Source organism: Amia ocellicauda, chromosome 4 (assembly GCF_036373705.1).
Source record: "Amia ocellicauda isolate fAmiCal2 chromosome 4, fAmiCal2.hap1, whole genome shotgun sequence".
Taxonomy (NCBI): domain Eukaryota; kingdom Metazoa; phylum Chordata; class Actinopteri; order Amiiformes; family Amiidae; genus Amia; species Amia ocellicauda.
This window is the reverse complement of record NC_089853.1, coordinates 44,741,614-44,769,504: the sequence shown is the minus strand read 5'-3', so window position 1 is coordinate 44,769,504 and position 27,891 is coordinate 44,741,614. Positions and strand designations below refer to the sequence as shown.

Here is a 27,891-nt window from a genome sequence, read left to right as displayed (position 1 = left end):
CAATGCTGTTTTATTGTTAAATGAAACATCAGAACTAAACAAATACATAATAAAAGTAATATAATCCCCATGATTGAAGCGCCAGAGTTACTACAGCCACACAACGTCTTCAAAACAGGTCCTTTCAAGTACAGTTTTTATGGAAATGTGTTGACGCTACAGCTGTGAACAACCTGACCGACCCCTATTCCAATGTCTCTCACCACAGATTGTTTTAGTTTCTCTCTAGCTGCGGGTAAATTAAGCACAACTTTATATGAAATAATAATAATACAACATTAATCACTGCAGTGAGGGCGTGACACCACTGTGAGGCAGTATACGGGTTACTGGCACAGCACTAACAGGAAGGAAATCTTTCAGATGAAAATTAAATAGTACTCTAAACTTACACAAGGTTCACAAAACCAGTTTTCCCTCTTCTGGCAAGCTGACAGATAGCATTCTGGGCAAACTTCTATTTCATTCATCTGCAAGATAAGACCAAATAAACATGAACAGGCAGGAAATGTAACTATTACACAGACTTAATTTAATAACTTATTTCTATCACTGAATCAAAACTTAATTATCAATACATTTAAAATATAAACAAATGCAGGATTGTCTAACAAAAAATAATAAAGAAAACAGTGATTTGGATCATGTATAATGGCACTCACCTCATGTTCACAGATTTTGATGATGACTTTAGCTGTTGCCGTCAGCTTATGGTTACCTAAAATTAAATGTTATGTTTTGTTACCAATTAGTTTGCATTTTTGTGTCCTGTTTTCATCAGTTTGCTTGCTTTCATTTCAATCAAATTTTTTACGTTTTCAAAAAAAATGCTTCATGATATGAATCTTTTAAATATATATTATTATTTTAATGGTTAAGGAAGGGAGTCTCTCTGAAAGATTCTGTAATACATACCTCCATTGTAAATTATGCAGTTGTGCAAAATCCATTTCACATCAGCGAGGAAAGCTTCTGTACAGCCATACATTTTTTTTTTTATATTCTAAGGATAATCCAAAAACAAATTTTGACAATTAGCAGACATAAGCACAGAAGATATAATTTTCAATAGACAACACATTCTCATTATAAAAATATATAGTTTCAATATGAATTACAAATGAACCCTTCTTTCGAGTTCATTAAACTACAATGGAGTTTACAGCACAAGAAACTGTTCAGCTACCTTTTCTAACGTGCAGAGGTCCATAGGATGAAAAATATATTCTGCGTAATCAGGATGTTGTTCCAGAGATACTGGCTTCTGAAATGGCTCTGTCTGTTAACAACGAACAAACAAAGAGTTAAAGGAGATTGATGAGCCGGATACAAACGCACAGTTCATCACCACATGTGGTTCTCCAGACAGACTGCTTAATTTTGAACACTCCAGTTATAATAAGGGATATATCGTAAATATTGCATTTTTACCCAATTAATAGGTTTTCTCTGGTGGGCAGCTGCATGAGGTGAGAGAGACGAGCGTGGTTGGTCCTGAAAGAGAGCAAGGAGAGCTTTTCCTCACCAGATAACAGCTTCAACTCAGCTGTCTGGACACTTGGGGTTATTTAAAATTATATGTCAATGGCCAATGAAGTAATCCCTTGAAATGTCAGACTGAGACGCAATGATCTTACAATTTGTAAGAGCACTGTGGTGCTGAGGAGGGTGTTCGTTCGTTGGCTGGAACAGTTCGGCGCATAAACTCTTAAAATCTGCATTCCCTTGGTTTCTCCATTGACATATAATCACAGTAATACCCAAACGCAACCAGAGATTACCAGAGATTCAGCCAGGGCTCCTGTGCTGCCTAAATATTTTGCCAGTAATCTCTAGAATTCCCTTCTGCTTCGGATTTTACTGCTTAAATAACTAGCCCAGAAAGAAGAGGTCTGATCTGGAAGTCCAGCTTCAGCAAATTTGCGATTTTTGTAGTAAAAATCATTAGAAATACAATTTGCCCATCTCAAGGACCGTCCTTCAACCTGTACATACTTACGTTTTGATGATAGAATTTGGGTACTGATTTTAATTGGCCGGCAGAAAAATACACATACATTTTTATTTATACCCAATTTATTTTCGAGTGCTACATTATTGGTATTTCTACATGTAACCAAGTAATTTTAAAATTGCACGACTAAATATAGTTATTGTAAAAATAACTACCAAAAAATAATAATAAAAATTAGTGATGTCAAAATGCTCTTTTCCGATTTCTTTAATCATTGTAAAATATTTAACAGCTAATTTGTGTCTTCACAATTTAGACAGTGATATGGTTAAAATGACCATGAGCAGGGCAAAAGTGCTGACCATTCACCATCGGGACAAAAATGTAAAGATATACATGTTAAATATTGACTTTTTTATTTTTTATTTTTTATTAGTGCATTGTCTGTTCACAATGGCATTTTCATCACTTGCACGTGCTCTTTTAGTAAAAGGGTAGCCGTTTTAGATTGTGTATTTGTTCAACTTACCCCAGGTTGCTTCATCTTCTGTAGTGCAAACTTAAGGAGATAAGACAGCTGGTCTATTGTTAGCATTGTCATTGCTTTGCTTTGCGTTTCTATGCATTCCGCTACTGTTATTTTCTGAAAGGCAAAAAGAGAAAGTTCTGTAACATTTTCAACCTTGGAAAAGAAGGAAAAGAAAAAAAAAGTCCTGTATCATTGCTGAGCAAGTGCTCTGCATGAGTCACTAAATAGGAATCTCAGATATTCACTCTATCAATGCATCAACTTTATATAAGCCTGTGCTCCCCTACCTTTCCTATTATAATCAATAATTGATGGATTTAGATAAGTACAGATATATAAATACCACAATTGGCTTTTTTAGATGTAATACCATTGTTTCTGCTTTCTAATTAAATGCAGGCCAACAAAAACTCAGCTTTTAAAATGTACAATTATGAACACAAAAGCAGCTAGGGAGAAATTCAAAGAAGGAGCCCTGTAGTAGTTCACACCAGGCGTTTGTTATCTCCTGATTGACCCAGTGCCGGTAACCCAGAAACGCGTGTTTAGGAACTGGGAGTACCTCACACTCTGGGCAGAACCAGTCCCCCTCGGGCTCCGCTGTCAGTTTCAGACACTTTGCATGGTACACCCGGGGGCAGAGCTCACAGCAGAGGACCTGGCCCTCTCGGTGACACACCCAGCAATAGAAGTCATTCCGTCCATCCTGTGGTACAACATCAACAGGGTCTGTGGTGAGTGGCTGCTTCATATAGTAAAAGGGACCATGTCTTAGTTCTGACTGAAATGCAGGCAAGAAAAACAGGTTGGGTTTCAAAACACAAGAGATTAAGGTGCAGTACAACAAGCAGAAACAATTCACACAGCATTGAATGTAAAAACAGCAGATGCCAAAAACAGACTTTGGAGTCAGACCAATTGATTTGGGACTATAGACTGTGAAGCACTATTTGTTTAATAGTTTAAAAAAAAAAACTAGAAGCATTGAGCATAAAACATAATCTACAAAACTCCTGACTCTTAGCAAATGTTTTATTGTAGACTACTGAGCAAGTCTGTGTTTGGCATGCCACGTGTAGCATTACTATTTTGCATGTAACAAGCCTCTTTTACATGTAATTGATGGCACAGCATACATTAAAACTGCACGATGAATGTATTAATGACAGGCTGTATAAATCAATTATCAGGAGGCCAGAACTGAACATGTTAACAAAAGGTAATACATTAATATCTAGACATAGGTAATCTTAACACAAGTAAAGTCTCATGCATGCAAAATAGAACATTTTTACACAACAAAACTTTTGCAATACATGTAAACATATGGTATGAGTCCAATATTTTACATACAAATAAAAAAAATAAAAAAAATCCATAAAAATGTTGCAGTCTAGTACAGATGATTACACATTATAATAAAGGCTGTGTTACATTAGGTGACAAATAAATACATAGTCCACAATCTAGACTTTGTACTCGATATTCATGGCAGCATTTAAATGTTGGAAACCCTGCATGGTTTTCATATGCAAGCCAGCTTTCCCCAATCACACTACTTCCATTATCAATTTAATTATTATCCAAACCATTTTGAGAAGAATTCAAGGTCTTAAAGAGAAGGGAACAGATCTTAATTTATTCTACCCACTTAATGTTGGAAAAACAATAACAGCTGTATTCAATCAATTAGTTCAAATCAATTAATGCCTGATCTGAGAATTCTCAAAATGATCAGGAAAATGTACATCAGTATCAAATCAATAATATTAATAAAGCTTTAAACCACACCACAAACTGAATCAACACATGCATGTATACAACGCTACTGTGAGACTCTCATTTTTGGCATCCAGGTAAAAAAGAAAGTTCAATGTAGATTTGTTCATAAATAGATGTTTCTGATGCCAATAGATGAGAAGTGTATTATACCTGTTCCTTGTTATTACTGTTAACTAGGCCAGGTTTCTTTTTCTTTTTTATTGGACTTGGTGATGTGTCCGTAGGGGAATGGCCATTGGAAGAATGTGGAGGACTAGGAAGCTTTCGTTTCTGTGCTGCTCGCTCCGCAGACCCGGGATCTGAAACTACAAGAAAACAACCCCAAATAAAAACGGAATCCTTTTCTTACCATCTTTTGAGTTACGGACACTTTCGAAACAGGCGTGATTGCAATTCATGCGTTCCATCTGCAAGAATGCACTGAAGTATTGCAGTTTCTAACGTGGTTATTTCTTGGACATTACAAAGAGAAGGTGCACTTTACCTCATGTTAGTCTGTGGAAAGGAAGGAGTTTGCACATTGTAAATGCTAAAAGGAATCAGTGCAGTGAAATGAGCTCGTTCTAGGAAGTACAACTCCTGCTTTCGAAGTTCGAACTAGAAACTTTAGAGCTCAAGATATCTGCAATGTGGTTCCAAGTGTACTTACTTCTGCTGTCATGTTACCCCTTTGCTGCAGGTTATAAGGAAGAAGATTTATTGTTTGCATATTTAAATTCGGTGGTACTGCATTAGCCTCAGCACTAAAAGTAGCTGTAAACAGCACATACATACAAAAAAGAATGTCACATGGTGGGGGCGACATCTTGAGTGTTAAACGCATGCTGCTATTCAAGTATAAACGGATTGATACTGGAAAAAAAAATACGCCAAAAAATATGAGTATTCTAGAGGTTGTTAGGGATTCTATCACGCGTTTATTATTGTAATACTTTGTCAGGTAATACGGATCAAGCTTTTATGCTGTTCTTGGCACTGATAAACAGTAAACGCTAATGCTCCCACTCAAGAAGCCAACGTGTTCGCTCTCACCTTTGGACCGTGTAGAGATGTCCATTCCCTCTACCACATCTGGCTCAGTTTTTATTTCTTCTTCAGCCAAACTTCAAGAGAAAAAGGGAAGAAGAAGGGAGACTTCTTTCAAAGTGCTCGTCAGATTTTTCTACACGATCTTCAACTAAAAAGGAACAGCTTTATACTTTGAGCGTGCCTATTACATGCAGATTCTCCACTGCTAATGTCATCCCTGATTTACAGTGCTTTATGATGGCCAGGATTCAGTTTTCCATCCTTTTTTTTTTTTTTTTCCCTTTTTAAGGATGTCTGCAACAAAAGAAAGTTAATATTGAGCTCTATTGGCACATCCATATACCTGTAATATTTGATATCCAGTTGTATCCTGTTCTGTTTGTTTGAATCTGCAAAACTAGTATCTCACTAATAAGGTCTGGGTTGAATGTTTATTTTGAAATCAGTGCCACAAGAGACTATCTCCATAGCTACCAGCTGCAGTCATCTCAGTTTAGGGATACAAAAATAAAGCAGTAAAACCAGTAACTGAGCAAAGACACTCAAATAACTGAGAACAAAATGGACATAATACAGTGACTGACAGCATCATAATACTGAACTGAGTATTTGAAATTTGAAAACTGTCCGATACAGCTGATATAAATCTATCCACTAACGAATACAGACCTAGACTGATGGTCTAAACAGTCAGATACTTCTAGAATATTTAAAACTTTGCCTTTTATGGTCTAAAAACGCTTCCCTGTGAAGCATGTGATTTAATGGTAGGACTAATGTAGGTTGCTTGATTATGACCTTAACTTTTTATCTATGTAAACAAATACAAAAATAATGCTTTTACAGCATTGACCTTCAAAATATGTAGCCTGTGTATAAATCGGGGGAAAACTGTAATAATGAAGTGAAAGTCAACGGCATCAACAGGCATTCTGACATAAAAAGTGGCATGTAACCTGAAAATGAAATGGCATTAAGACCAAACAGACATTTCAATTTTCCATTTTCATAATCCTGTATGACAAAAGTGAACACCTAAAACACTCTCAAATTATAGGCCTACGACATAAACATTTCATCACTGCATGCTGATAGCAATACAGAGCTTTCTTGTGTGCACAATACCTCCAGATAAAAGTACCAGATTTAACTGAAAATCAACAACACAAACAACTTGACTTTCGGTTTTCCAAGCTTTTGTTTATGATCTTTGATTGCTTTTTCTTAAATAAATAAATAAATAAACAAATAAACATGATGAAAGGCGGTTTCCAAGTCATATTATCGCACAGCCATAAATAGTGATTTAATTCAATTCAGCACTGAACTGACTAAAGGAAAATGTATTCACCCAGAGGTTAAAATACCAAAACCCTGATCGTGCATACTAGTTGGCAGGCCAAAGTCAAGCCCTGTGCTAACCCTGACTGAACTGAAGTCTGAAGCCATCTTCTGCCTTTGCAAACATCTGCCACGAAGCTTATCGGGATGGAAAAAGGGGGCTGTCGGGGATTCTGAGAGAAGGAAACCACGACATGTAGCTGGACTTACTTGAAAAGAGGGCCTAAATTAAAAACAAAGCTGATGTTGAAACTGGTATCTTTCCTTGTACGCTACCAATTTCGCTTTTTTTGTAGATGTCATTCATTTTTCCCCCCTAGTGATTTTTTCCAAGAGCAGTTATAAGGCCTCACACACTTGAAGCCATTTCTTGTCTGGAGTGAATCTTCAATATTCCTAAGCAGCATTCTACCAATGCAACAGAGCTTTCTCTGAGAAGCAGAAGTACAGCTATGTCACAAACCAGCGCGTTAGTTCATGTTTCCCTGGTAACATGTTACTATGGAGACTGCTCTACATTTTTGGAATGTAAATCCAAACAAAAATCTGCTAAACTAGGATTCATTCCATGAAAATACTTCCTAGATCTAAAGTTTCATTTAAAAATAAAGGAAGAATTATACATTCATCATGCACAATAGGTAGATACATTTTAAACAGTTACCATATATTCGGACATGATAACTCATCCCTAGTCATACTAAGTTCAAGGCTTGAATTTAAGAATATTTTATTCATTTACACCTAGTGATAATTTTCTATTTTCTTGCTAATGTTTTATTCCTAGTTCAGCCAGCCAACTCATTAGAAAGTTGCAGTGAACATAAAAAGTTACATGGCGCAATAGTATCGCATGGTTTACCAAGAAACTGTAGGCTACAATGTAATAAGCAATTCACTGAAGCAAAATGAATAAACCACAATGAATATCAAAATCTTAATCTCAAGTTAAGACGACTGTCAAAGGGGTATCTTCAACATACCCACAAAACCTCGGACCTCTGCAAATTCGAAATTGAATAGTTTGACAGAAGAAATTACACCACAACGGCACAAATCAAAAGGTGACACAGAAGTGATTTCATAAAGCAAATGCCTTTTCAAATAACTACAAGATATTTAGTGCCTTAATAATACGATTACAAACATTTTTCAATTTGAAAGAAAAACACTTTTAGAACATAACTGAGGGGCTACCAAGTATAGTGGTCACCCTTCTAGAGAGCATACAATCATGCAAACACACACTGCTTTCTTCTTAACATCCTTGTCAAAACCTTAAGGCATAATGTAGGCAAAACATTCACAACAGGGACAAAAAGATCATGTACAATCCGATCTACAACAGGATTCACTGGCTGAATCGAAAGGATATTTCCAAACATGTCCTCTTGATTTACAATTATATTGGGTTAAGTGAGGCACTTGCAGGCCTTCAAACAGCCAATTCCCTAAACCAATAAAAATAATTCAAGCTTTTGTTATTTCAAGACAGTATAAATCAAATATGCGAATCCCTTAACAACTACACTCAGGATTAATAACAAACAACACATTAGTATTCGGTAATTACCTGCAGATAAATGCATCTGAAAGAGCAGCATCTCTCTGTGTACATTTTAAACAGTACACAGCTTTGGATTAAGATGTTGACGTGTCTATAAAGACAGATTTCTGCTGTCTGCAGGTTAATGCAAAGCTCACATTTTAACATCAACAACACAGTAGCTTTGAGCAAGACCGGACCAAGCCCTATCAGACAAACACCAAAAGGCAGAAATTTATCAGATTCCCTATAGACGGGAAGTCGTGCCTTTTTTTTTTTCTTTCTCTCTCTCTCTCTCTCTCTCTCTCTCTCTCTCTCTCTCTGCAATGACATAGCATGCATTCCTGGGACTTTCCATTTTGGAAAATTGCAAACAATTATTTGTCTGTAAAACTGATTTTGATTTGACTACAAAAAAAAATGTTCATTTTGCATTTGGTACAATAAACAAAAGAAGAAGAAAATGAAGAGGAAAAAAAAACAACTCAAGACAAAAACAAAACACAGCATGGGTTCTGGAGATGGGCAAACTCAGCTCTGGCACAGACAAAGATTTTATTTTAACTCCAAATGGGATTCAAACACATTTTAGTGGATTCCAGATCACTTTGATTCGGTGATGGGGCAACAGCCTGTGTCACCAGGTATGCTCTCAAACTGAACCAAGAGGGCTAATTTCCTGCTTCTGTGGGAGATGACAAAAAATAAAAAGGAAAACATTTTTTTTGTTGAGCTACAGACGTGCCTCTTACTCTCTGCCTTTCTACGTTGCCAATGTCAGCAAAATCCATTAGATTTGAGGTAAGGTAACGCAGAGTGAGGTTCAGTGCATAAGAAATCAGTGTCTGCCTGTGTTTGCCACATACCCTGAGTAACACATTTCAGAAGAACTAAAATATATTATTTTCTTTTTTCTTTTCAAACAACACATTATTCCTTTGTTCTATTTCAATGCAGAAAATTGACACATAGTAGCATACCTTGTCTTATGCACAGAATATACAAGAAAATTCTTCAGCCTGGCCTTAATTTGGCTGGTTGGGATGAAACAAAGATGGTTGCAGAATTTTCCAGAAGGGCCTTGCTCTCCCTGCTGCTATACTGCAATTGTCAATCTTTAACCTAGGCTGTGGCTGCGATTGGTTTGAGTGTTACATGGAGGAGCGTGATTGGGCTGCTGTGCTGTGGAGCAGAGCTTGCTGCTGCCTCGTCTCTTAGACATTTTGCTGCAATGCAGAGATTTTTATAAAATAAAACAGAATCATTTCATTCAAAGTGGCCTTTCAAAACATATCTTGATGTTTAAACAAGATACTGAATGTAGATGAAAACATAAACGAACACTCATGTAGATTTGCTGATCTAATAAAAAAAGAAAAAAAAAAAAAAAAAAAAAAGAAATCCCTGCTTCTTTCAACATACTGAAAGGTTTTGGTGTCCATTTTAAAAAAAAAAAGTCTATGCTTTTGAATCAGTGTATATCTTGCTGGCAAGATATCAGACAGTTTTGTTTTACACAGATCATAGATACTGCTCCAAAGAAAATGGGAACCTAAATATCCAGTGTTTTCTGGAATTATATGTGTGGTTTTGAATACAAATTAAAAAAAAAATGCTTAAAATGTTACCTTTAGGTTGCTTATGTTTGTTATACTATAAATAACAATGACTTCAAGAACAAATACAAAAAAGAACTGATAAAAGCTGTGAATTGACAATATTGACAATATTAATACTGCAGATTAGTGTCTATGAAATCATGTGTCCGTATATATAAACCATCCCCATATAACTAAAATATACTTATTTTAAGAAAGATGGAAAGACAATTATTTTAAAGGAAATACTGTATTGTAATTGTGGAACTGATTATAAACAGAATATAGTTTTAATTATGATAATGTCTTGAGTACAGGGCTTCAAACATCAGAAGTAAAAAAAAGAGGGAAAAAGGCCCCTTGAAAATAGTATTAAAAATGTTTTGCCAAATGCTGACCAAAGCATTTTGTTCTGTATAAAACCTAAAAATAATAAGAAAACAGGAAACAAACAATTACCCTTAAAAGCACTGACTCAACACTACAGTGCAGTTATGCCTTATGGATTCAAATTACCCTTAACAACAGTTGTCTCCAAGGTGCAAATTACTGGAAGATTACCTTTTTTTTTTTTTTTTAAACTTGATCATGAAAGTAGCTGAATAGAGATTTACATAAAAAAAAAAAAAGATTTACATAAAGTTATGCACTGATAATCTGCAATAAACAAACAAACATATTTAGTTATTTTAAGCTCTCCGATATTTAAAACTCTAAAAGGACAGCTGTGTGGTGTCTGGATATGTAACACTGCTACACTGAAAAAAAGGCATGCACAAAACCCTATTATGTTTAGGAGCTCAATGAAAATAACAATAAATAAGTACAAATGAATAAGGCTACTTCTCAGACGTGAGGTGCAATTGGTTGCCATTACATTGCAAATGATTTTGTCAAATGCATTTGATCAGGTTTACTTTTAAACACCTCAAGCTTCCAACAGCTCTTCAGACATCAAAACAGCTTAAAGTGCTGCAAAGGGAAGGTAGTTTGAAATTGTAATAACCAACAGAACACCGAGCTGTGATGACGTTGACAACTTTAGGCCAGCTTCTGAGGTGCTGCTGTCTGAACACGCAGTCCTAATGTAAAAGCACAGTGAAAATGGAGAAAGTGAGCAGACTTCGGCCCAGAATCAATCCCAAACAACTGCACTACAGTACTGTAAAGCATGTGCGTGGTTCAGTTTTCAGTTAAAAGGCAACTGAGAGGACTGCCCTGCAATGATCCTTGTACTTTCAAAGTCAAATAAATGCCTTGTTGCAAAATGATTTGAAATCCAACTGTTTCATGCATATGCAGGAAAGGAGAAAAGAAAAAGCAGTGTAGTCTTTACATTTCAGCCTAGCAGAATGTAAACCTGTATACTATTCAGTTAGCCATTAGCTTCCCATGGGATCCCCTGCTGTGCTACTACAGCTACATCTGTTTTCTAGCTTCCATTTTCTCTGAGGCTGACATGTGACACAGGCAAACAATGATGCAGGCAATCTGCTTACAAAGAGAGTCCCCACCACCAGAAAAAGACAAAGTCAAGAGAAAGAAAATGTTAAAAAAAATATTCTTTGGTTGGTTTTGCAAAAAGGATCTGCCATGGTCATCTCTGCAATATATTATGGAAACTGGCTCAGTAACCATGTGACCACAGGCAGCAAGAGAAACCCTGCTTTTTGCTTCTGCCTGGCTCCAGTGCTGTGATGTGGGATTTGCAGGTTTCTCTCTTAAAGAACAGTCCTGTATCAGATAAACAGTACACATAAGTAAAAGGAAATAAATTCAGGCTTACCTCTGTGGATGCATGGCTAACACAGTGTTATGTCAATACTTATAAAACATGGAGGACAGTCTCAGTTCTTAGACAGAAAGGGCTTGGCACTTCAGCTTGATGATCGGGCTCCCTGATAGAAGCTAGACCCTGAATGGCCTCTTTTCACTACCAGGATGTAAGGCGGCAGCGGATTGGCTGAAACATTTCCTGAGTAATTATCTTTGTTCAGCTCAAGCAGGCAGGAGCAATTCTGTGGACAAAAAGAGAAGCCAGAGCTAGGCCCAAATCACAAAACACACATTTTAAAACACTCCTGCGCACAAAAGAAAGAATCTGACACGGAAAAACTGCTACAAAACGCAACATCCTGCACTAGCCGAGTTATTTATAAGCGTATTTTGCTGAATAATACACTAAATCGTGAAAACTTGGACTAGCTTGATTCAGCCCCCCCTGTAGCAGAAAACGAGGCCTTTGTCTGAGAAATCCCTCCCTTTATTTTTACAATCCTCAGCGAACTTATAAAGTTACAAATTCAGTCACATAGTATCAGGCAAAAGGGGGGGGGGGGACCTTCTGTAGGCCTGTTTTCAGTTCAACTGTACATATCAATATTTTTTCAGGCTGAATGTTAAATGTGACATTTCATAGATTCAACAGAGGGAAAAAATGGCCAACTGAACCATTTTTCATAATTTACATTAAGTATCTGTACACAGACATACATTTTTCCCCCTCCTTAAAAACATACCTCCTATCTAAAATCTGGTATACAGATACACAAACACAAAACCTGTATTTGTGTGTATGCATCCATTTGTGTATGTGTGTGTGTGTGTAAAATATATATATACATTTATATACATACACTCACATTCTAATTTTAATTTCATTTTATTCACAGTACTAAGATCCCATTAATGTAACTCTATTCAGTTTAATTTTGTGAAATGTGACAACCTCTCTAGATTTTACTGTGGCAAAAAACTTTACTAGAATTAGTTTTTTTTAGGGAGAAACACTACACAAATCTTTAGCCCAAACAACAAAACTGTATGTACTAAATGTTTAAGTTTTAATACATTCACTTATAATAATACACCAGAGGGTTTTTTGGGTGATTTATCCTCCTGATGAACCAATAACCCCATTTCAGTACAATGTATTTATATATTTTTCATTTTACTTAGTCCAGTTAGAGGGCAGCTTCATTGCAAACGAAAGGCAGTACAGTTAGGCTATTTTTATACGATCGTGATGGCATGGAATTCCCCCTCAAGCAAAGCGGCGCCTGCGTAACTCAGACTATGTTCCTCTCTCGTTTCCACAAAACAAACATTTTGTTCTGCGACAGAAGTACTAAACTGGGATAAATAGTAAAGTGCTGCCTGCTTCTTCTTTGCAGTTTAATTTCAATCAGTTTTCAGTATTCATCAGGATTGGTGAATGTAACTTAAATTGAAAAAAACATAATTAATTAAATAAGAACAAATAATGTTGATATAAACTAATGGAACTAACAGTGGCATAGTATTTCTCAGACTCTGCACTAAACCTTGTTTATCTATAGCTACACATTTACATTAATAAAAGCATGGTTTATTGTGTCTTATCCTCCAAACTAAAACAAGTATTTTTTGCTTAACACTGTGCATAAATAATATATGCTCCCAGTACAACCTAATGCTTTATTGGTGGAATGCCTGCCAAAGCCAGATGTTTTCTGAACAGAAATAGGTGACAAAAGGACTAATTTAATAGACCACACTTACTCTCCTCTAGCAGTATTGATTGAATTCATACTGTTTATTGTTAGCAATAAAGTTAACAAATCACCTAATAACAGCACTTGTTGAAAAGGTAGGATAATACCTGAAACTTCAAACTCATTTTTCTTTTAAGGTTAGATAAATGTTACCTTAAATGAAGAATATACTGTAGCCTATATGCTTGATCTGAGCCATTTTTCTTGATCATGGGGTTATAGCGACCCCTAGAGGTAAATGTGATAACAGATTAAATGGCCCACAAGGGTTACAGAAGTGTGTATTATTTCATAATGAAATTGTATTTTATAATATATATATATATATATATATACACACACATACACATACACACACACACACAGCATCACCTAATAAAACATACAGACTATTGCAAAATAAATGAAAGTGTCTACAGAACCACCCCTGGACATTAAAAGTCATCCAAACATAAAACCAAGTTTATCAAGAGTGCCAGACACCTCTTCCAGGTAGATCCCAGACAAGGACTGAGATCAGGACTTTTTACAGATTACAACATTCATGTGATTTTCTTCTTGATTAGCCTGGTTCAGTCAGGGTGAGCATTCAAGCATTTTTTGGAGAGATATCTCCAACATCTTTCAGAGATCAGGTAGGTTCCCCATAACCGACACTCTGAAAATGGCTTTTGCAAGTCTGACGGCTTTTATCTTTCTTGTTACAGTGACTTGAATAAAGGGCCATCTCACGCTCAAACCCTCCAATGCTCTGGCTGCAAAAAAACAGGAAACACTTGTAGTTTGACATCAAATCCATATATCTGTAAATCAGTCCTCATTGACTGCAATGAACCAGGATTATATGTTGTTGTGTTTTTCATCGAGTGAGAATAAGAGACAAATGTCCACCTTGTGTGGACAATAAAGTTTACTGTGGCTGTGACGAGGTTCCAGTAGGACTACAAAAGGGTTGCCCAATGATTTTGCATCTCCATTAGGACCCCACAATGGTCACTGGCTGTTGGGTACGAGTGTGGGAGCATTTTCAAGGTGATTGTAGCCAAGTGTCAAGGGACAGTCTGCCACTTTGCCAGACAGGGTTCATATGCCTCTTTCACAATGGCTCCATCACACAAAGTGAATGTATTTTTGGCACGCTTCATGTTTCTTAAGTAATAGCCTGGATGTGCTCCTGATTTTGGATTTTTTTGGAAGGCCCGACAGCACTGGCATCTTGTTGTGCCCAGCTGTTCTCAGCACAAGGTAGTAAGTCTATGAAATGCATAAGACAGCAATGAACTCGTAGAAATGCACTTGATTTTAGGATGACACACACACATGCATGCATGCATTGTGGATTAAGACTGTTACTGCTCAGAGTGCTAAAGCCTTCATCAGAATACAAAAGCGACGTGTGTTGACTAAAACTGCAGCGGTGGAGAGGATGCATGTTTGCATGTACCTGGTTTTTAAGGTAGTGCAATAACAACACATCGCGATTCCCCCAAAATATTCTGGTGTGTGTGTGTGTGTGTGTGTGTGTGTGTCTTGCTCCACCTCCTTATTCACAGAAGCGATCTCTCAAACGATCATGCCAACCTGCCTGTGCAACGAGACGCCTCACCCCCGTCTGCAGGGCCAGGCCAGGCTGCGAGCTCGGACCACACGAGCAATGAGGCTGCTAACCTAGCCACTGCTGACTGCAGATCCAGACACGCTCACTCAAAGGACATCTCTCAAATATATCACATCTAGCTTTTTAAAAACGCATTGCATTGCGGCTCGCCACTTTCTGTGATCTCAATCTCACACACACACACAGCTACCCCAGTGTCTGAGATGTGCTCCTGTGTGAGCCGCTCTTGTACTAACCTGCTGTGGGGAGATCGGGGTTGTGTGCTCCACTCTGACCACGCTTTCAGACTGCTTTGCGTGTTTGCTATGATTAAAGACTTACAAATCCACATCCGTTACGAATCCGAGCTCCCAGACTCGCTCTTTCTGTGGGCGATGGATACTTGAACCCGGACCTCTTTCTAGGTAACTGAGCTGCGGGTTAACCTCGCCGTGTTCCCATTGGCCCCCGTTCTCACAGCCGGCTGCCGCTTTCTCAGAGGGGAAATCAAACGCTTTCCTACGACGCGAGAGGAGGACGGCCAGCGAGCGGAGCAAGGAGCAGGTTTTGACGAAGACTCTCGGTGGTGGCGTTCTCGCAGCGCAGACGGACGCACTCGGGCGCAGATCTGCACAGTCTCTCCGCTCCCATTGGTGGAGCCGCGCAGATCTGCGGACGCGTGCGCCACGGGAATGTGACCCTTGGCTGGCCGTCACCCCGAGCTCACCGCAATTGGTTAAAACCGCCGCTTGTCAGGCTGTCGTCGTCCGATGATAAGCCCACCCTCCTGTCAATCACGGATTGCGGGACACAAGAGGCGGGCCGTAGTGCGTCGGTGGGCGGGGCGGGGCTGACGCCGGAGTGGGAACAGTAGGGCGGGGCTCGGCGCTGACGTGCGTGCGTGCGTGCGTGCGTGCGTGCGTGTTTGTGTATCCCTTTATCGCTGAGCCAAAATTGCAGCTTTTTAACAGTTAAGTGGCGGGGGGAGGAGGGGGGGGCGAGAAACAGAGGTGTGATCTGCGAGTGCCAACTAGGATCCGTGAGTGTCAGCCATGGGTTTCCGCAAGAAGAACAAGAGCCCGCCGGTACTGAGCCACGAGTTCGTGATCCAGAACCACGCCGACATGGTGTCCTGCGTGGCCATGATCATCCTGCTGGGACTCATGTTTGAGGTACAGCTCTGTCGTTACACTCGTTTTCATGCACGGTGCCGATGACAGCCGAGAGGGGGGCTGGGCACAAGCTGCGCCCCCTGGTCATGCCACCGATCACGGCCACTCGGGAGGCCCCTTCACTCTCCCTGGGCAAGATGAACACAAACCTGCTCCCATCATCATCATCATCATCATCATCAACATCATCATATTGCAAACTTACTAACTCGACTGGTGTAAATACTTTCGTTGCAGAAGGGGAGGCATGCGTGACTGGGCAGAGAGGCGTGATTGTGTGTGTTTTGTGTCTCTTTGGAAAGGCAGGTGGTTTCTGGGGGTAAATGGAGCGAACAGAACCGAACCAAAACCTGGCTACCCTTTCTGGTACAAATCAGAGAGATAACGTAGCTAAAGGAAGTGGTGAAGTTGTGGGATATATAAATACACCCACCTTGTGCGTGACAGGCATCTTTGGCATTTATTTGCATAGGACAACTTTTAGAGAAATGTTTCCTTCATGATAGTAATCAATGCAATATAGCAATTTCAGCTGCAGTGGATCACAGTGGCATATGCTTTTGTCTACCTGGCTTGCATGTTTGTTTTCTAATGGTCCTCATGTTATTGTGAAGATAATAACATTGCCCCAGGGAAATTACATATGCTTTTCTATTTTGGTACCATTGAAAGCCTATGTCTACTTTAATTTATGAATGCCTTTTGATATTTCCCCTCAAAATGCCTTTTAAACTAGGATTATAACAAATGTATATGTGCTCTGCTAATGTTTACTTTTTATTTTCAATTCTTCACTATATATTTGTTGAAATGATAGGTTTCATACTGTGTTTGGTTTATTATAGTACACTGTATGCTAGATAGCATAGTGCAGTATACAAGGGCAGTTATAATAGAAGAAATGCATGAATATCAGGCTTCATAAATCCGAACCTCACTCACAATGAGTTTGCATGGAAGTCAAAATATATCGGCCGAGACTGAAGTGGGTGGAGTGGAGGAAGTGGCTTTGCTCTGCTAGGTTTTATCATCATACCTGGATCGAATCCCAGAGAGAAAACCATCTTAAGCTGCAGAGCAATTAGAATAGGTGTGTAGCATAAACCACAGTTTGTGGCAATGAAAAAAATAAAGTATAGTTTGGTCATTTCTCTGCACACTACGAATCACAGCATGCACACCGCAAGCCTGATTTGTGGTGAATATGTGATTACTTGATTCATGTTAATGTAACTGTAGACAAACCCCCACTTCCAGTTAAACTAGTTTTGCATTTGATAGGAGTTACAGCATCCAAGCCAACAACAACAATCTTTGAAATGTAAATGCAAGCTCAAAGTTTTAAGCAATCATGTTCACCTGTCATTTGTGTCTCTTACTGTTTGATTTAGTCAGTAAATGTACTACAGAGAGGCATTGGTAAATGACTGGTTATTCAATGTGAATTATTGTCCTATTTTGCAGGTGACTGCAAAGTATGCCATTATGTTTATCACTGTGCAGTACAATGTGACACACGCTACTGGTAAGTTCAAAGCGGTATTTTATTGTCTTAAGTTATGACGTTAATAATACTAAAGGAGTCGCACTTTTGACAGTTTCACATTTCTGCCGTTTATTTGATGTGCTTTCATTCTGGTTCTGTGCCCTTCACTCAGCTCTGTCTTTTGCATGTTGAGACTGAAACAGGTTGTTTTTTTTCTGGAAGATCATTATGCGGGCATGGTGTTGTCAGAAGTGTGCCAGCTGAGACCAGCCTGGTTAGGAAGTGAAAGGAAATGAAAAGGCATGCAACACATGAACGAAATCAAAATTGAGCCAACTTATCCTTGAACTTTAGACCTCAACTGCTGTAGCCACACAAGTACTATGACATGCATGGGTCTGCTCATGAGGACTCGGATCAGCTGTATTATAGACTGATGTGTAGGGAAATCAGTCCAGAACTGTGCCATCACCCCTCACACCGACATGAGTAGTATTTTGGTTGTATAGTGTTTTTTTTTTAGATCAATCAGCGATGCCCCAGTGAACAGCATGGGCTAAGCTAAATGTAATAAGGTCATAGTGAGTAGTCAATAAAACCACATAAAAAAGCACACAGAACTGAATGATTCAATGTCATCAGTCACCATATAATAGCTGACATTTTTTTAATACTTTCTTTACATAATTTCTCTAACGAGCAAATAATGTCCTGAATAATAGCTCAGGAATCCACGTCACTTGATTTCAATGCCATTAATAGAATTTGCTCCTTGAACATCATTCCTTATAAATGCGATCCAGATTAATAGCTAGAATATCACTACTATGGAAAAGAAAAGCAAAAGAGGTTAGCGCTTGCCATACATAACTCTCTTAGTATTATACATTACATTTAAAGGTACATTTTAAAGTAGTTATTTTTATTATCTTGTATATAAATGTAGTGTTTATAATAAAAGCATATCAAGTTTACTAAGAGGACATGTTTAAGATAAAATAAGGTAAACTAGAATTTTAAAATCTGTTTATTAACAGTTGTATTCAATATTTCATTTTTTGTAAACAGATGACAGACCTGAACCAGTCAATGTCTATCAGTATGGACCAAAAGACATGGCAACTGTTTTCTTCTATGTGCTAATTGCAATTATTCTTCATGCCTTGATCCAAGAGTACATTCTCGATGTAAGTGATTGTTTTAATTTTTATCACCAAGATTGGCTGTAATATTGGAGTACACACGGCTACACACACATATATATGCATTTTTTATATATATATATATATATATATTTTTTTTTATTGAGCTTGTGTTCGGAGAAACAATCATGATTCATTCTCACCCACTTCCAGTTTAAATTGTATCTCTCGTTTCTGTTCTTCTCTAATGAGCCCCTGCTGATGTACAGACCCCCGTCTGAGAGATGTGATCAGAGCAGGGGTGTTGGACGTGGAATAATAATGATCACACGTTATTACAAAATGATACATTTCCCCATCACCTTTAGATATACCTGTACTGGTCTTTTTCTGTGCACCAGATATTTTCTGATCTATTTATTCATTTATTTTACATCTACGAAAACCAAGACAGATTAATAATGACATTTTCGCTAAAGTGTTTTTTGTGAAGTGTTCTTGATGGATAAGAATATTAAGCATATGGTCAGTTTCATAACTCCTTAAGTATGTCTAAACTTAAGTGATTTGCTTGTCACATTATATTGGTTGATGTATTTAAGCACTGTGGTTCCATGTGATATGACAAGTATTGAATAATACACTATTCATTTCTAATTATTTAAGAATCTGGATGGAAAGTAATTTAACACTTTCTGTGATCTGTTTTCAGAAAATCAACCGACGGCTTCATTTATCGAAAACTAAGCACAGCAAATTCAATGAGTCTGGACAGTTGGCTGCCTTTTACTTATTTTCCTTCATTTGGGGCTCAAGCATCCTGACTGCAGTAAGTCACTAACAAATGTATTTTCAAAAGAGGCAAGATCAGAACTGCAAAAGTGAATTTGTAAAGCCTGATGTGTATTTTCTGCTTTTTAAATTCATGCCGATGCTGTCGTTTTGGAGAATCTGAGAAGGGTTTAGAGATTAGTTATTTATAAACACTTTCATTAGCTTTAATGAGGGATACGGGTAAAGGTAGAAATGGTGTCATGGTTATATATGGATTGTTTTTCAAATTAAAATCTATACTTGCTTGTGTTTTCATTTTGTGGTTAACAATTGATTATTATTTTTTGGATCAAACAGGAGGAATTTGCAACAAACCCCACACTCTTATGGGAGGGCTATCCTCATAATCATATGTTGTAAGTAAAATATTATTTCTTCTCTCAACAGCAGGAAAGGATATCTCTCCTCTTTAACATCACTGCTGCAACCTAGCCCAAGCCATTGTGCTATATAGTGTATAAAGTATTAGGAAGCAGACCGCAGACCGCTCAGCATAGTGGGTTTGTTGCTTTTTCATCTGTGTGGCTCAGGTGCTCAGTGCAAGCCTAAGATGGCAGTGTGAGGCCCAAATCAGACTACATGCTGCACAAGGATGATGGAAAATAAGCGAGACTTCTGCTGTCGCAGTATAGCTGCCTGCTATTGAATACAACACTTTAGTAGTTCCTGGAGAGCTCATCATCCACCACAGAGAACAGATACCCCTCTCTCAAATGTTAGACTGAACACATCCCGTTGTTTTAATGTTGTTGCTGTTTTTCTTTTTCATTTCGTTATTTATTGGAAACTTCTCTAGCTGATACAAAGCTAGTGCCCAAGCGAGATAATTGGAGCAGCGTGTCTGGTGACTCTGAGTAGTCATGAATACAGCGTGCCTTCGCCACCCCTCCACCTCTCCTCACACTTCTCTCTGTAAAATGTCTTCCAAGGCCCTTGAAGATGGATGTATCTGAGCTGTTTTTGTTCTTCTTTTTGTCTCCTTGTAGTTTCCAGGTGAAGTTCTTCTACATTTGCCAGATTGCCTATTGGCTTCATGCCCTGCCGGAGCTCTACTTTCAGAAAGTGCGCAAGGTGAGGCAGGGGTAGGGGTCCGAGGGCTGCTCAACCAGCATATTGGCAGTAAACTATTTGGAGGTTGCAACTGATTAGAGCAAATCATATTTACGATGAATGTAATATTGGTGATTGTAAATCGAATTATCTACCTTACGTTCCAGGAGGATATCCCTCGTCAGCTCTATTATATATGCCTTTACGTTTTCCATATTGCTGGTGCCTATATATTAAAGTAAGTGTTGGTATTTGTTTTCATGTATTGTTGAAAATGTAAACATTGTTAATGTAAATAAATAGTTCTGAATTAACCTTATGATGATGGGGGGAGGGGAAAAAACATCCCCGTTTTTGATCAGCTGCATGAGTGTCCTCTCTATAGTGTTTGCGGACACGTTGTCATTGAAATTGTTCCTCGCTGTGAGAGAGGAGACCTGAAAGAGTCCGTCTGATCCCTGTTGGAAATCTGACATTCGCCAGTAAATGAGGTGATACTCTGATCCAACTTCATAAGAGAGGCTTCATTTAAGAGAACAGCAAGGGGTGTATTAGCATGCTTTTAGTTTTGTTTTTTATGTTCAGCTTTATGATGGAAGACACCTGCAGCTGTGTGGTCTAAACGCACCTTTATTTGTTTAATACGCTAGACAAGCCCTTGTTTCACTGTGTTTATATTCACATAATCAGGATCTTATTGTACACAAGAAGTTTGAGGTGAGAGAAAGTGTGTTTAAACCACGCGGCATCTGCTCAGTTTCAAACTTCGCCCGTGGAAAGTGTTTGACAATGTCAGCGTTACGTTATCCTTCGTGTTGCTGTTGCTAATTCTTGCTTTCCCTCCCCTCCTCCAGTCTTCACCGCCTTGGCCTCATTTTACTCGTGCCACACTACCTTGTCGAGCTCCTGTTTCATGCCTCGCGACTCTTCTACTTCAGCGACGAGAACAAGCAAAAAGGGTGTGCGGCGCTTTCCACCAATTCAAGATAACATTGTTAACGCATATTCACAAGACCTGTTCATCAGAAGTTCTGCTCTAGTATTTGAACAGTTGTGTAGCAGTGTACAATTGTGACCTTTTAAGAGTTTCTTGCATAAATCCTCAGCATGCTCTACTGAACACGTTATTCATAGGCATGTACCCCGTCAGTGACATTTATACTGTGCTGTGATCTATAGAAGGAGAGCTGACAGAGATTTCTTTGTTTAGCACCTTTATTTTTTATTTTTTATTCTCCTTAAGATGTTCTTTATTTTGTGTCTGGGCAGTCTCCTCTATTAGGTGACGTCCTCTTGAATCACAATTTTTCACTGCAGTGTTGGTCTTGGTTTCCAATCTCCTAGGTTCACTCTGTGGGCCCTGCTGTTCGTCATAGCTCGTCTCCTCACCCTCACCCTCTCTGTCCTCACCTTCGGGTTCGGTCTGGCGAGAACAGAAAACCAGGGCTTCTCGATAGCAGATGGAAACTTCAATGTTCTGACTATTAGGCAAGTCTGGGTGTGAGGCCTTTGGATGACAAACGTACGAGGACTGACTGTAGGTGTTATGTAAGAATTATGTAATGTGTACAAGAGCATTACTGAAGGGCCGTGGTTGAAATGACAAAGCACCTGGTATTAAACAGCAAGAAGTCGCACCAAGTTTCTCAAAAAGGACGTTGCGAATTGATGTCAGATGATTTGGGTTATAAACTTTGACTTTTAAATCTGATTTGATCTAAATTCATGTGGCTATCCACTCCCATTATAGTACTAATGTTTTGTATTGTACCATATTTATTTGTTTGCTTCACATATTATTTGTTTTGTCCTTCACCAGGATTAGTTGCTTGGCTGCTATCTGTCTAACTCAAGCCTGGATGATGTGGAAGTTCATCAATTTCCAGCTGAAGAAATGGAGAGAACACAGCCAGAACCAGGCAACCAAAAAGAAAGCTACTAGCCCAAAGAGCAAACCTTCGAAAAAAGAATCGGGCAGGGGTGAGTTGGTCTGTTTCCTGAGAGCCACTTTGCTGGTGTGTTGGCACGTATTTTAAAGCCCTCGCAATTCTCGAAAGGTTTAGAAAATGTCAGGTATGGCTTGAGGAATGTTAAGACTTTCATTGTGCTTTATTTGCAGGGAATGCAGCCAATGGAGTCATGAAATCCGATGAAAGGACTTCACCCCGTTCAAGAAAACCAAAAGCGTCGTAAAAAGCACTCTCTTTTAGACCAGTCAGAGAGAGAGCGAGTTCAAAAAGCAGAATACTGTCTTTTTCTCACTTAAAACATGATCACCTTTTTCTTGGTCCCAAAAGAACTTACAACAAGAATGATATTAGAAATTGAGTACAACAAAAGCATATTGTATGCTTTGGAGATTTTATACTTTGTTCTGGTTTGTTTACTTGAACATTTTTCTTTAATAGAATTTTTATAGATTCTCAAGGGTTTGTGAATGCATTTGTGTGCATTTTGAATAACATTGGACCTTGTGGGGTTTTATAAACAAGGTGCCCTTGAACTCAATGGTTTGAAGTGGTAACACTTTTAAAATGAATGAGTTAGGTGGCTTATTGAGGCAAAATCTTTTATATACCTTTACCAATAATGGTCATAAACGCCAGGCAGTAAAAGCAGCACGCATTGATTACTGTGATCTTGGTATAAATCGTATTTGTAGTTAAAATAAACCTGCTCAATTCCACTAATCTGTTTGGAAGCAAAGGAAAGTGTGTGGTGTTCAGCAGGCCCTGTGGGAGACTCACTATCTGCTGTGATTTCGGAGCTCAGACGTGACGCACATTGCGGATCTCTTGCCTGTCTTGGGCACCTGAACTCTCGCCAGTGTGCATTAGAATACCTTCCTGCGAATGCTGGTTTGTAATGCTGTAATAGTAAAGGAAGCTAAACTTGCTTGGGAGAAATGTGACGGAATGGGGTTTTCATATGAAATGGCTTTAAATTATACATAACGTTTTAATAAGCCTTTGTAGATGGTCTATGAATGCTCTAAAGAATAATATGCCTAAAATGGAAGCTGTCGAGGGGTGAAGTGAAAAACCCCCAGGTGAGGTGAGGGCCTGTTTTTCCATCCAAGGCTAGATAATGTGGTTTCTAGTTTGCATTGCGATTTTTGCCTTGGATGTATTTGTCAGACACACTTTGCATCAAGATGACATTCAGTAACTAAATCCTAGGATCCCTAGAAAAGCAGAGAGGTCCTGCTGGACAGAGCTGCCAATACGCAGCAGATTGTCAAAGATAGTGTAAGCATTGAGTGGCCTTTAAATGTCCTGGTGATTTCTTTATAGTGCTTTGCTCGAGTCATAGTACTTGACCAGCAACGCAAAGCCGCTTAGAATATGATCCAAACACAATTCTTAAAGTGTCCTTATATGAATTGTATGAACCATTAATCTGCAATTTGGGATTGAAGGTTGGAACCGTTTTAAACCGGCCTCTTGAACGACTGACTAACTGTCCGTCCTTGTAGGCGTTTGGCCAGCTCCTCAGTGTGTGTGCGTGTGGGGGTTGTGCTTTGTGTTAGGTGCATGGATTGTGTGGCTGTGCCTCCGCTTTCCAGATTATGTCAATGGATGTACAATGCAGGAGAAACGGTGTAGTCTGTGTTTGTCAGTGTCTGTCTTTTGTTTTTGTTTAATCTTTGAAGTATTGTTCATGCTAATAGGGGTACAGCTGCAACCAGGAACTAAGTTGTTACACTTTGAATGTCCTCTGCAATTACAATCATTCTCTCTTCTTCCCCCCAGCCCTTCTCTTAAGAGCTGTGATAACTGTATCAGGAAACGATTTGAGGTCCCTTGGCCAAATGGTTTAAGACCTGCCTTCCCAGTGATTTTGATTGCCATTTACAAGCAGTGTACCTCTCGGCTCATAATTTATGCAATCCCCTGACATTCACTTCAACGAATATTCAAAAAGCATCTTATGCTTCCTGAAATGTCAGATCGGATGTGCCCATAACTGTATTGGTCAGGGTTCAAGGTTTCCCTCCATGACCATGAGAGAGAATAGTTTTGCAAGGTTTCCATGGCAAAAAGAGGGAAGGGAGGGAAGACAACATCGAGGAATCTTTTGGATCTAGCCTAAACTTTAACGGTTAATGTATTAGTGTATATCTGTAATGCATCTCTGCAAATCTGCTATAACAAATTGGTTTTATTTTTTCTTTAATAAATTATTCCCGATGTTCTGCAAGATTCTGTCTGTAAAAATGAAGTACAGATTTCCTTTATAGTGTTTTGTTTTTAGTTGTGGAACTAGTGCATCCAGTAACTTTAAAACCTGTATTATTTTCTGTTCTTTAGTATCTTAGTATTTTCTGTTCCTTTACTTCCTAAAACGAAAGTGAATGGGGGGAAATGAATTATGACTTGAGTGACGGTATCATTTCCTGGTGATTTTTAATTGGTTCAACAAAGAACTTTTCTTGTGGCAACTTCTTAGGAGGGAAGGGTTACTAATTTCCAGCCTGTTATATTCAAAATAATATATATACAGCAAGACAACATTCAGTTTATTTTAATATTTTCTTAAACTATTTTTATACATTTAAAACCACTTTAGAAAATGCAGCTGCATTAAACTTTCTGAGTTCACTGCCACACTAATTCTAATTTAAAAAAAAAATAATGTATAATATATAAAATCATGTATAAAACAATGCAAACATACTACTTTGTCTGAAGCTATGGGTCCAAATGGTAAAATAAATTCATAATCTAAGTAGAGAGCAGATTTAATATGAATCACAATACAAAAATAATGTTACTTATTAAATACTATTTAAACAGTTCTGTTTAAAGGAGCTATTGGCAGGCCTGCAAACAAACCTGTGTTCATGCCTTCCTTTCTATCCTTAAGGCTTAAAATACATTTGGCAAAAGGTGCTTTAGACTAAATATTCTGTTATTTATTTTTCTAATAAAGCTTGAATAAAGTTTTGTTCAGCAGCAGATTTGAGAGGTGCGCAACAGAATTGATTATTGCCTTGTTGCACCTCTTGGGTATTTTTTCAATATGCGAAGCAGCACAAACAACTTGAGATTTAGGACTATTCTTCTGCATTTTCGAATGGAAAGGTCCTAAATTTGTCGTATTTATATCAAAATCATGATCCTTTTCATGTAGGGACAATAATGAGATGTTAATTTGAGCTGTGTACTCCTTGTGCAAGAAACTTTCAGATTGAACTATTTCACCACATTTTAAATTCCACAGTCTACATTTAAAATTCATTATTTTTTTATTTTTTTCGTTTGTTTTTTTGTTATTGTGATACTTTACCTAGCACTGTTGTGTTTTAGTTGCTCGCTTAGATGTCCAAATGTATTGCTTTTTATAAAGGTGGTGACACTGATATGTTCTGGAGATATCTTCGTATGTATTTATGCAAGTCTTTATGTGATTTTTTTTTTGGTTCAAATAAACCTATGTTGGTTAACCAAAATTTAGTCCTCACTGTTGTTTCGTGTGATGAAGGTGTGAACCATTTCTAGACATCCACTGTACATTGGAATGATAAAGGTGAATTACATAATCCCATTTCCTCTACAATACTGTGCAGTACATAGATCAGCCAATATAGAAAGAAAGATATTAAACTGATATCAACAACTATTGCCTCAAAGTAAAATGTATTTAAATGGCCAGGTTTCAATCAGAATGGATTTGCAGAACAGTAGGCGAGAAGTGATGTTAAGATTTCATGCATTGCTGTGGGAAACCATTAACCATTGTATTGCACTGTATACGAAACGGACAATGTATAGAAACCATATAAGTATTGTTTATAGTCTTTCTAGGTGTGAGAGAGCTGGAGTGGCAATGCAAAGAGGGTTTCAATTTCTTATAAACCACGTTAGTTTCGGTGTACATGTGACTGGGCCTCAAAATATATTCCTGTTGCTTCATATATATATATATATATATATATATATATATATATATGTATTGGTTTTATATTTAAGAATAATGCAGCATAAGCACAACGGAGCATTGTATATGTCTTTTTTTTTTTAACACTCAACAGAAAAGTTACAGACCTAAAACCCGTCATATGTCTCTGTCACTAGTTTTACATGTCTGTATTAAAATACAACCACTAGGCGGAGCCCATGTGCTGTTTACTTGGAAAATGTAGCTTTTGCAGACACTACAGTTGTAAATGTTCTGCTGCATTAATAAATCACCAAAGCTCTCTGTCCAAGGTTCACAATAGCTGTATGTAAAAACCATATCCTTTAAATATTTGAAAAAGTAGACGAATAGGGTCTAAATGAATAATGATTGGCCCAAAGAGCAGGACAGGTAATGACATTTAGCTGAAAACAACCAAAAAATAGTTATACCCCAAGAAAAATACTGACAACTAATCTACGTAAATCAGTAATATATTTTCAGGGTCATATTGTTTCCGAGGGAAATGTGTCATCGTTCCAAACCAAGCATAAAAGAAAAGTCACCAGCAACAAAACGATTCTACCAATTGATCGGATTCCTTGTTGCGTGTGGATTTAAGAACCGTATTAAGCGGTTATTTGACCAAGCACCTCCCACAACTCTTTACAAAGCAGAGCCTCCTGTTCCCAATTCTGAATCCATTTGTATTGTTAAACACTAGTCAATATCTGTCATTGTATTCCAAGAATTTCAATTATACATAGTTTTCCCTGATACAGTATAATTGTCCTATTTGTCACGGCCGCTCATCTCTGGTCCTTAGGGAACTGTGTTTTTCATTCCACACGAGCTCCCGATTAAAAACGTAAACTTTTTATCTTTTATTTATCAAACTGAACCTTTTCCTTCAGTCTTAAGGTGTTGGTGAGTTAAAGAGTTAAACCCATCAGGACTGTAGCCCTCCACGACCAGAGCCGAGCGTAGGACAACCCCATGTGTACAATCTAGAACATGAGAAGTACAAAATCTGTATTTGTGCTTTACTTTGTATTATTGTTCTTATTATTATTATTCCACGAGAAGAAATCGTACTCAAAATTGTGTGGATTATGTTTAATTTCCATATAAATTAGGTTAATTAAAAAGGGAGTACTTTCTAACTTAACAGAGCTCATTTGGAATTCAGTGTTTAATAAGACATGTAATTTCATCCTCACAGACTAAGTGCAAACAATTAGAAGAGCCAGGATCGCATGGGAAGTGGCTAGTGTAACTCAATCTCTGTGGGCAACTCCTGCCATTGCGATCAGCTGTCAACTATCTTGAACTTCATTCTCAAACTCCCAGGCCACTGCTCTTTAGAAAACACTCTCTTGTGATTTAAAGCCCTAGCC

The 27,891-nt window shown here is 38.1% G+C and overlaps 2 protein-coding genes across 7 annotated transcripts in view; one reads left to right on the top strand and one right to left on the bottom strand.

Moving 5' to 3' along the window:
• Window positions 1–15,510, bottom strand: part of zmynd8 (zinc finger, MYND-type containing 8) — a 28,835-nt gene extending 13,325 nt beyond the window's left edge. The window contains exons 1-11 of one of the 6 annotated variants that reach the window (XM_066702496.1): window positions 15,167–15,510; window positions 11,566–11,797; window positions 5,298–5,368; window positions 4,416–4,570; window positions 3,046–3,189; window positions 2,484–2,597; window positions 1,432–1,494; window positions 1,187–1,279; window positions 916–1,003; window positions 663–718; window positions 393–470 (exon numbers count right to left, since the gene is read on the bottom strand). In XM_066702496.1, the coding sequence (XP_066558593.1) occupies window positions 393–470; window positions 663–718; window positions 916–1,003; window positions 1,187–1,279; window positions 1,432–1,494; window positions 2,484–2,597; window positions 3,046–3,189; window positions 4,416–4,570; window positions 5,298–5,368; window positions 11,566–11,579 (876 nt within the window). In that variant the 5' untranslated portion in view covers window positions 11,580–11,797; window positions 15,167–15,510. Of the gene's footprint in view, window positions 1–392; window positions 471–662; window positions 719–915; window positions 1,004–1,186; window positions 1,280–1,431; window positions 1,495–2,483; window positions 2,598–3,045; window positions 3,265–4,415; window positions 4,571–5,297; window positions 5,369–6,845; window positions 7,060–9,161; window positions 9,256–11,565; window positions 11,798–15,166 lie in introns of those variants that run through there. The other 5 variants (XM_066702492.1, XM_066702495.1, XM_066702497.1 and 2 more) reach the window with 5 other exon arrangements.
• Window positions 15,511–15,830: 320 nt separating this feature from the next.
• LOC136748595 (translocating chain-associated membrane protein 1-like 1) lies at window positions 15,831–26,045 on the top strand. Its single transcript, XM_066702490.1, has 11 exons — window positions 15,831–16,081; window positions 17,546–17,606; window positions 18,636–18,754; window positions 19,422–19,538; window positions 19,841–19,899; window positions 20,530–20,614; window positions 20,761–20,831; window positions 21,448–21,552; window positions 21,938–22,081; window positions 22,413–22,573; window positions 22,713–26,045. Exons 1-11 carry the CDS (start codon window positions 15,962–15,964, stop codon window positions 22,784–22,786), a joined length of 1,116 nt encoding a protein of 371 aa, XP_066558587.1. The 5' UTR covers window positions 15,831–15,961; the 3' UTR covers window positions 22,787–26,045.
• Window positions 26,046–27,891: the final 1,846 nt, after the last annotated feature.

What these genes read in the sequence shown, in the direction of transcription:
- LOC136748595 (XM_066702490.1), top strand. Translation starts at nt 15,962, where the DNA reads ATGGGTTTCCGCAAGAAGAACAAGAGCCCGCCGGTACTGAGCCACGAG. An exon ending in TCCAAGAGTACATTCTCGAT is followed by an intron (nt 18,755 to 19,421) that starts GTAAGTGATTGT and finishes ATCTGTTTTCAG; the next exon opens with AAAATCAACCGACGGCTTCA. An exon ending in GACGAGAACAAGCAAAAAGG is followed by an intron (nt 21,553 to 21,937) that starts GTGTGCGGCGCT and finishes CCAATCTCCTAG; the next exon opens with GTTCACTCTGTGGGCCCTGC.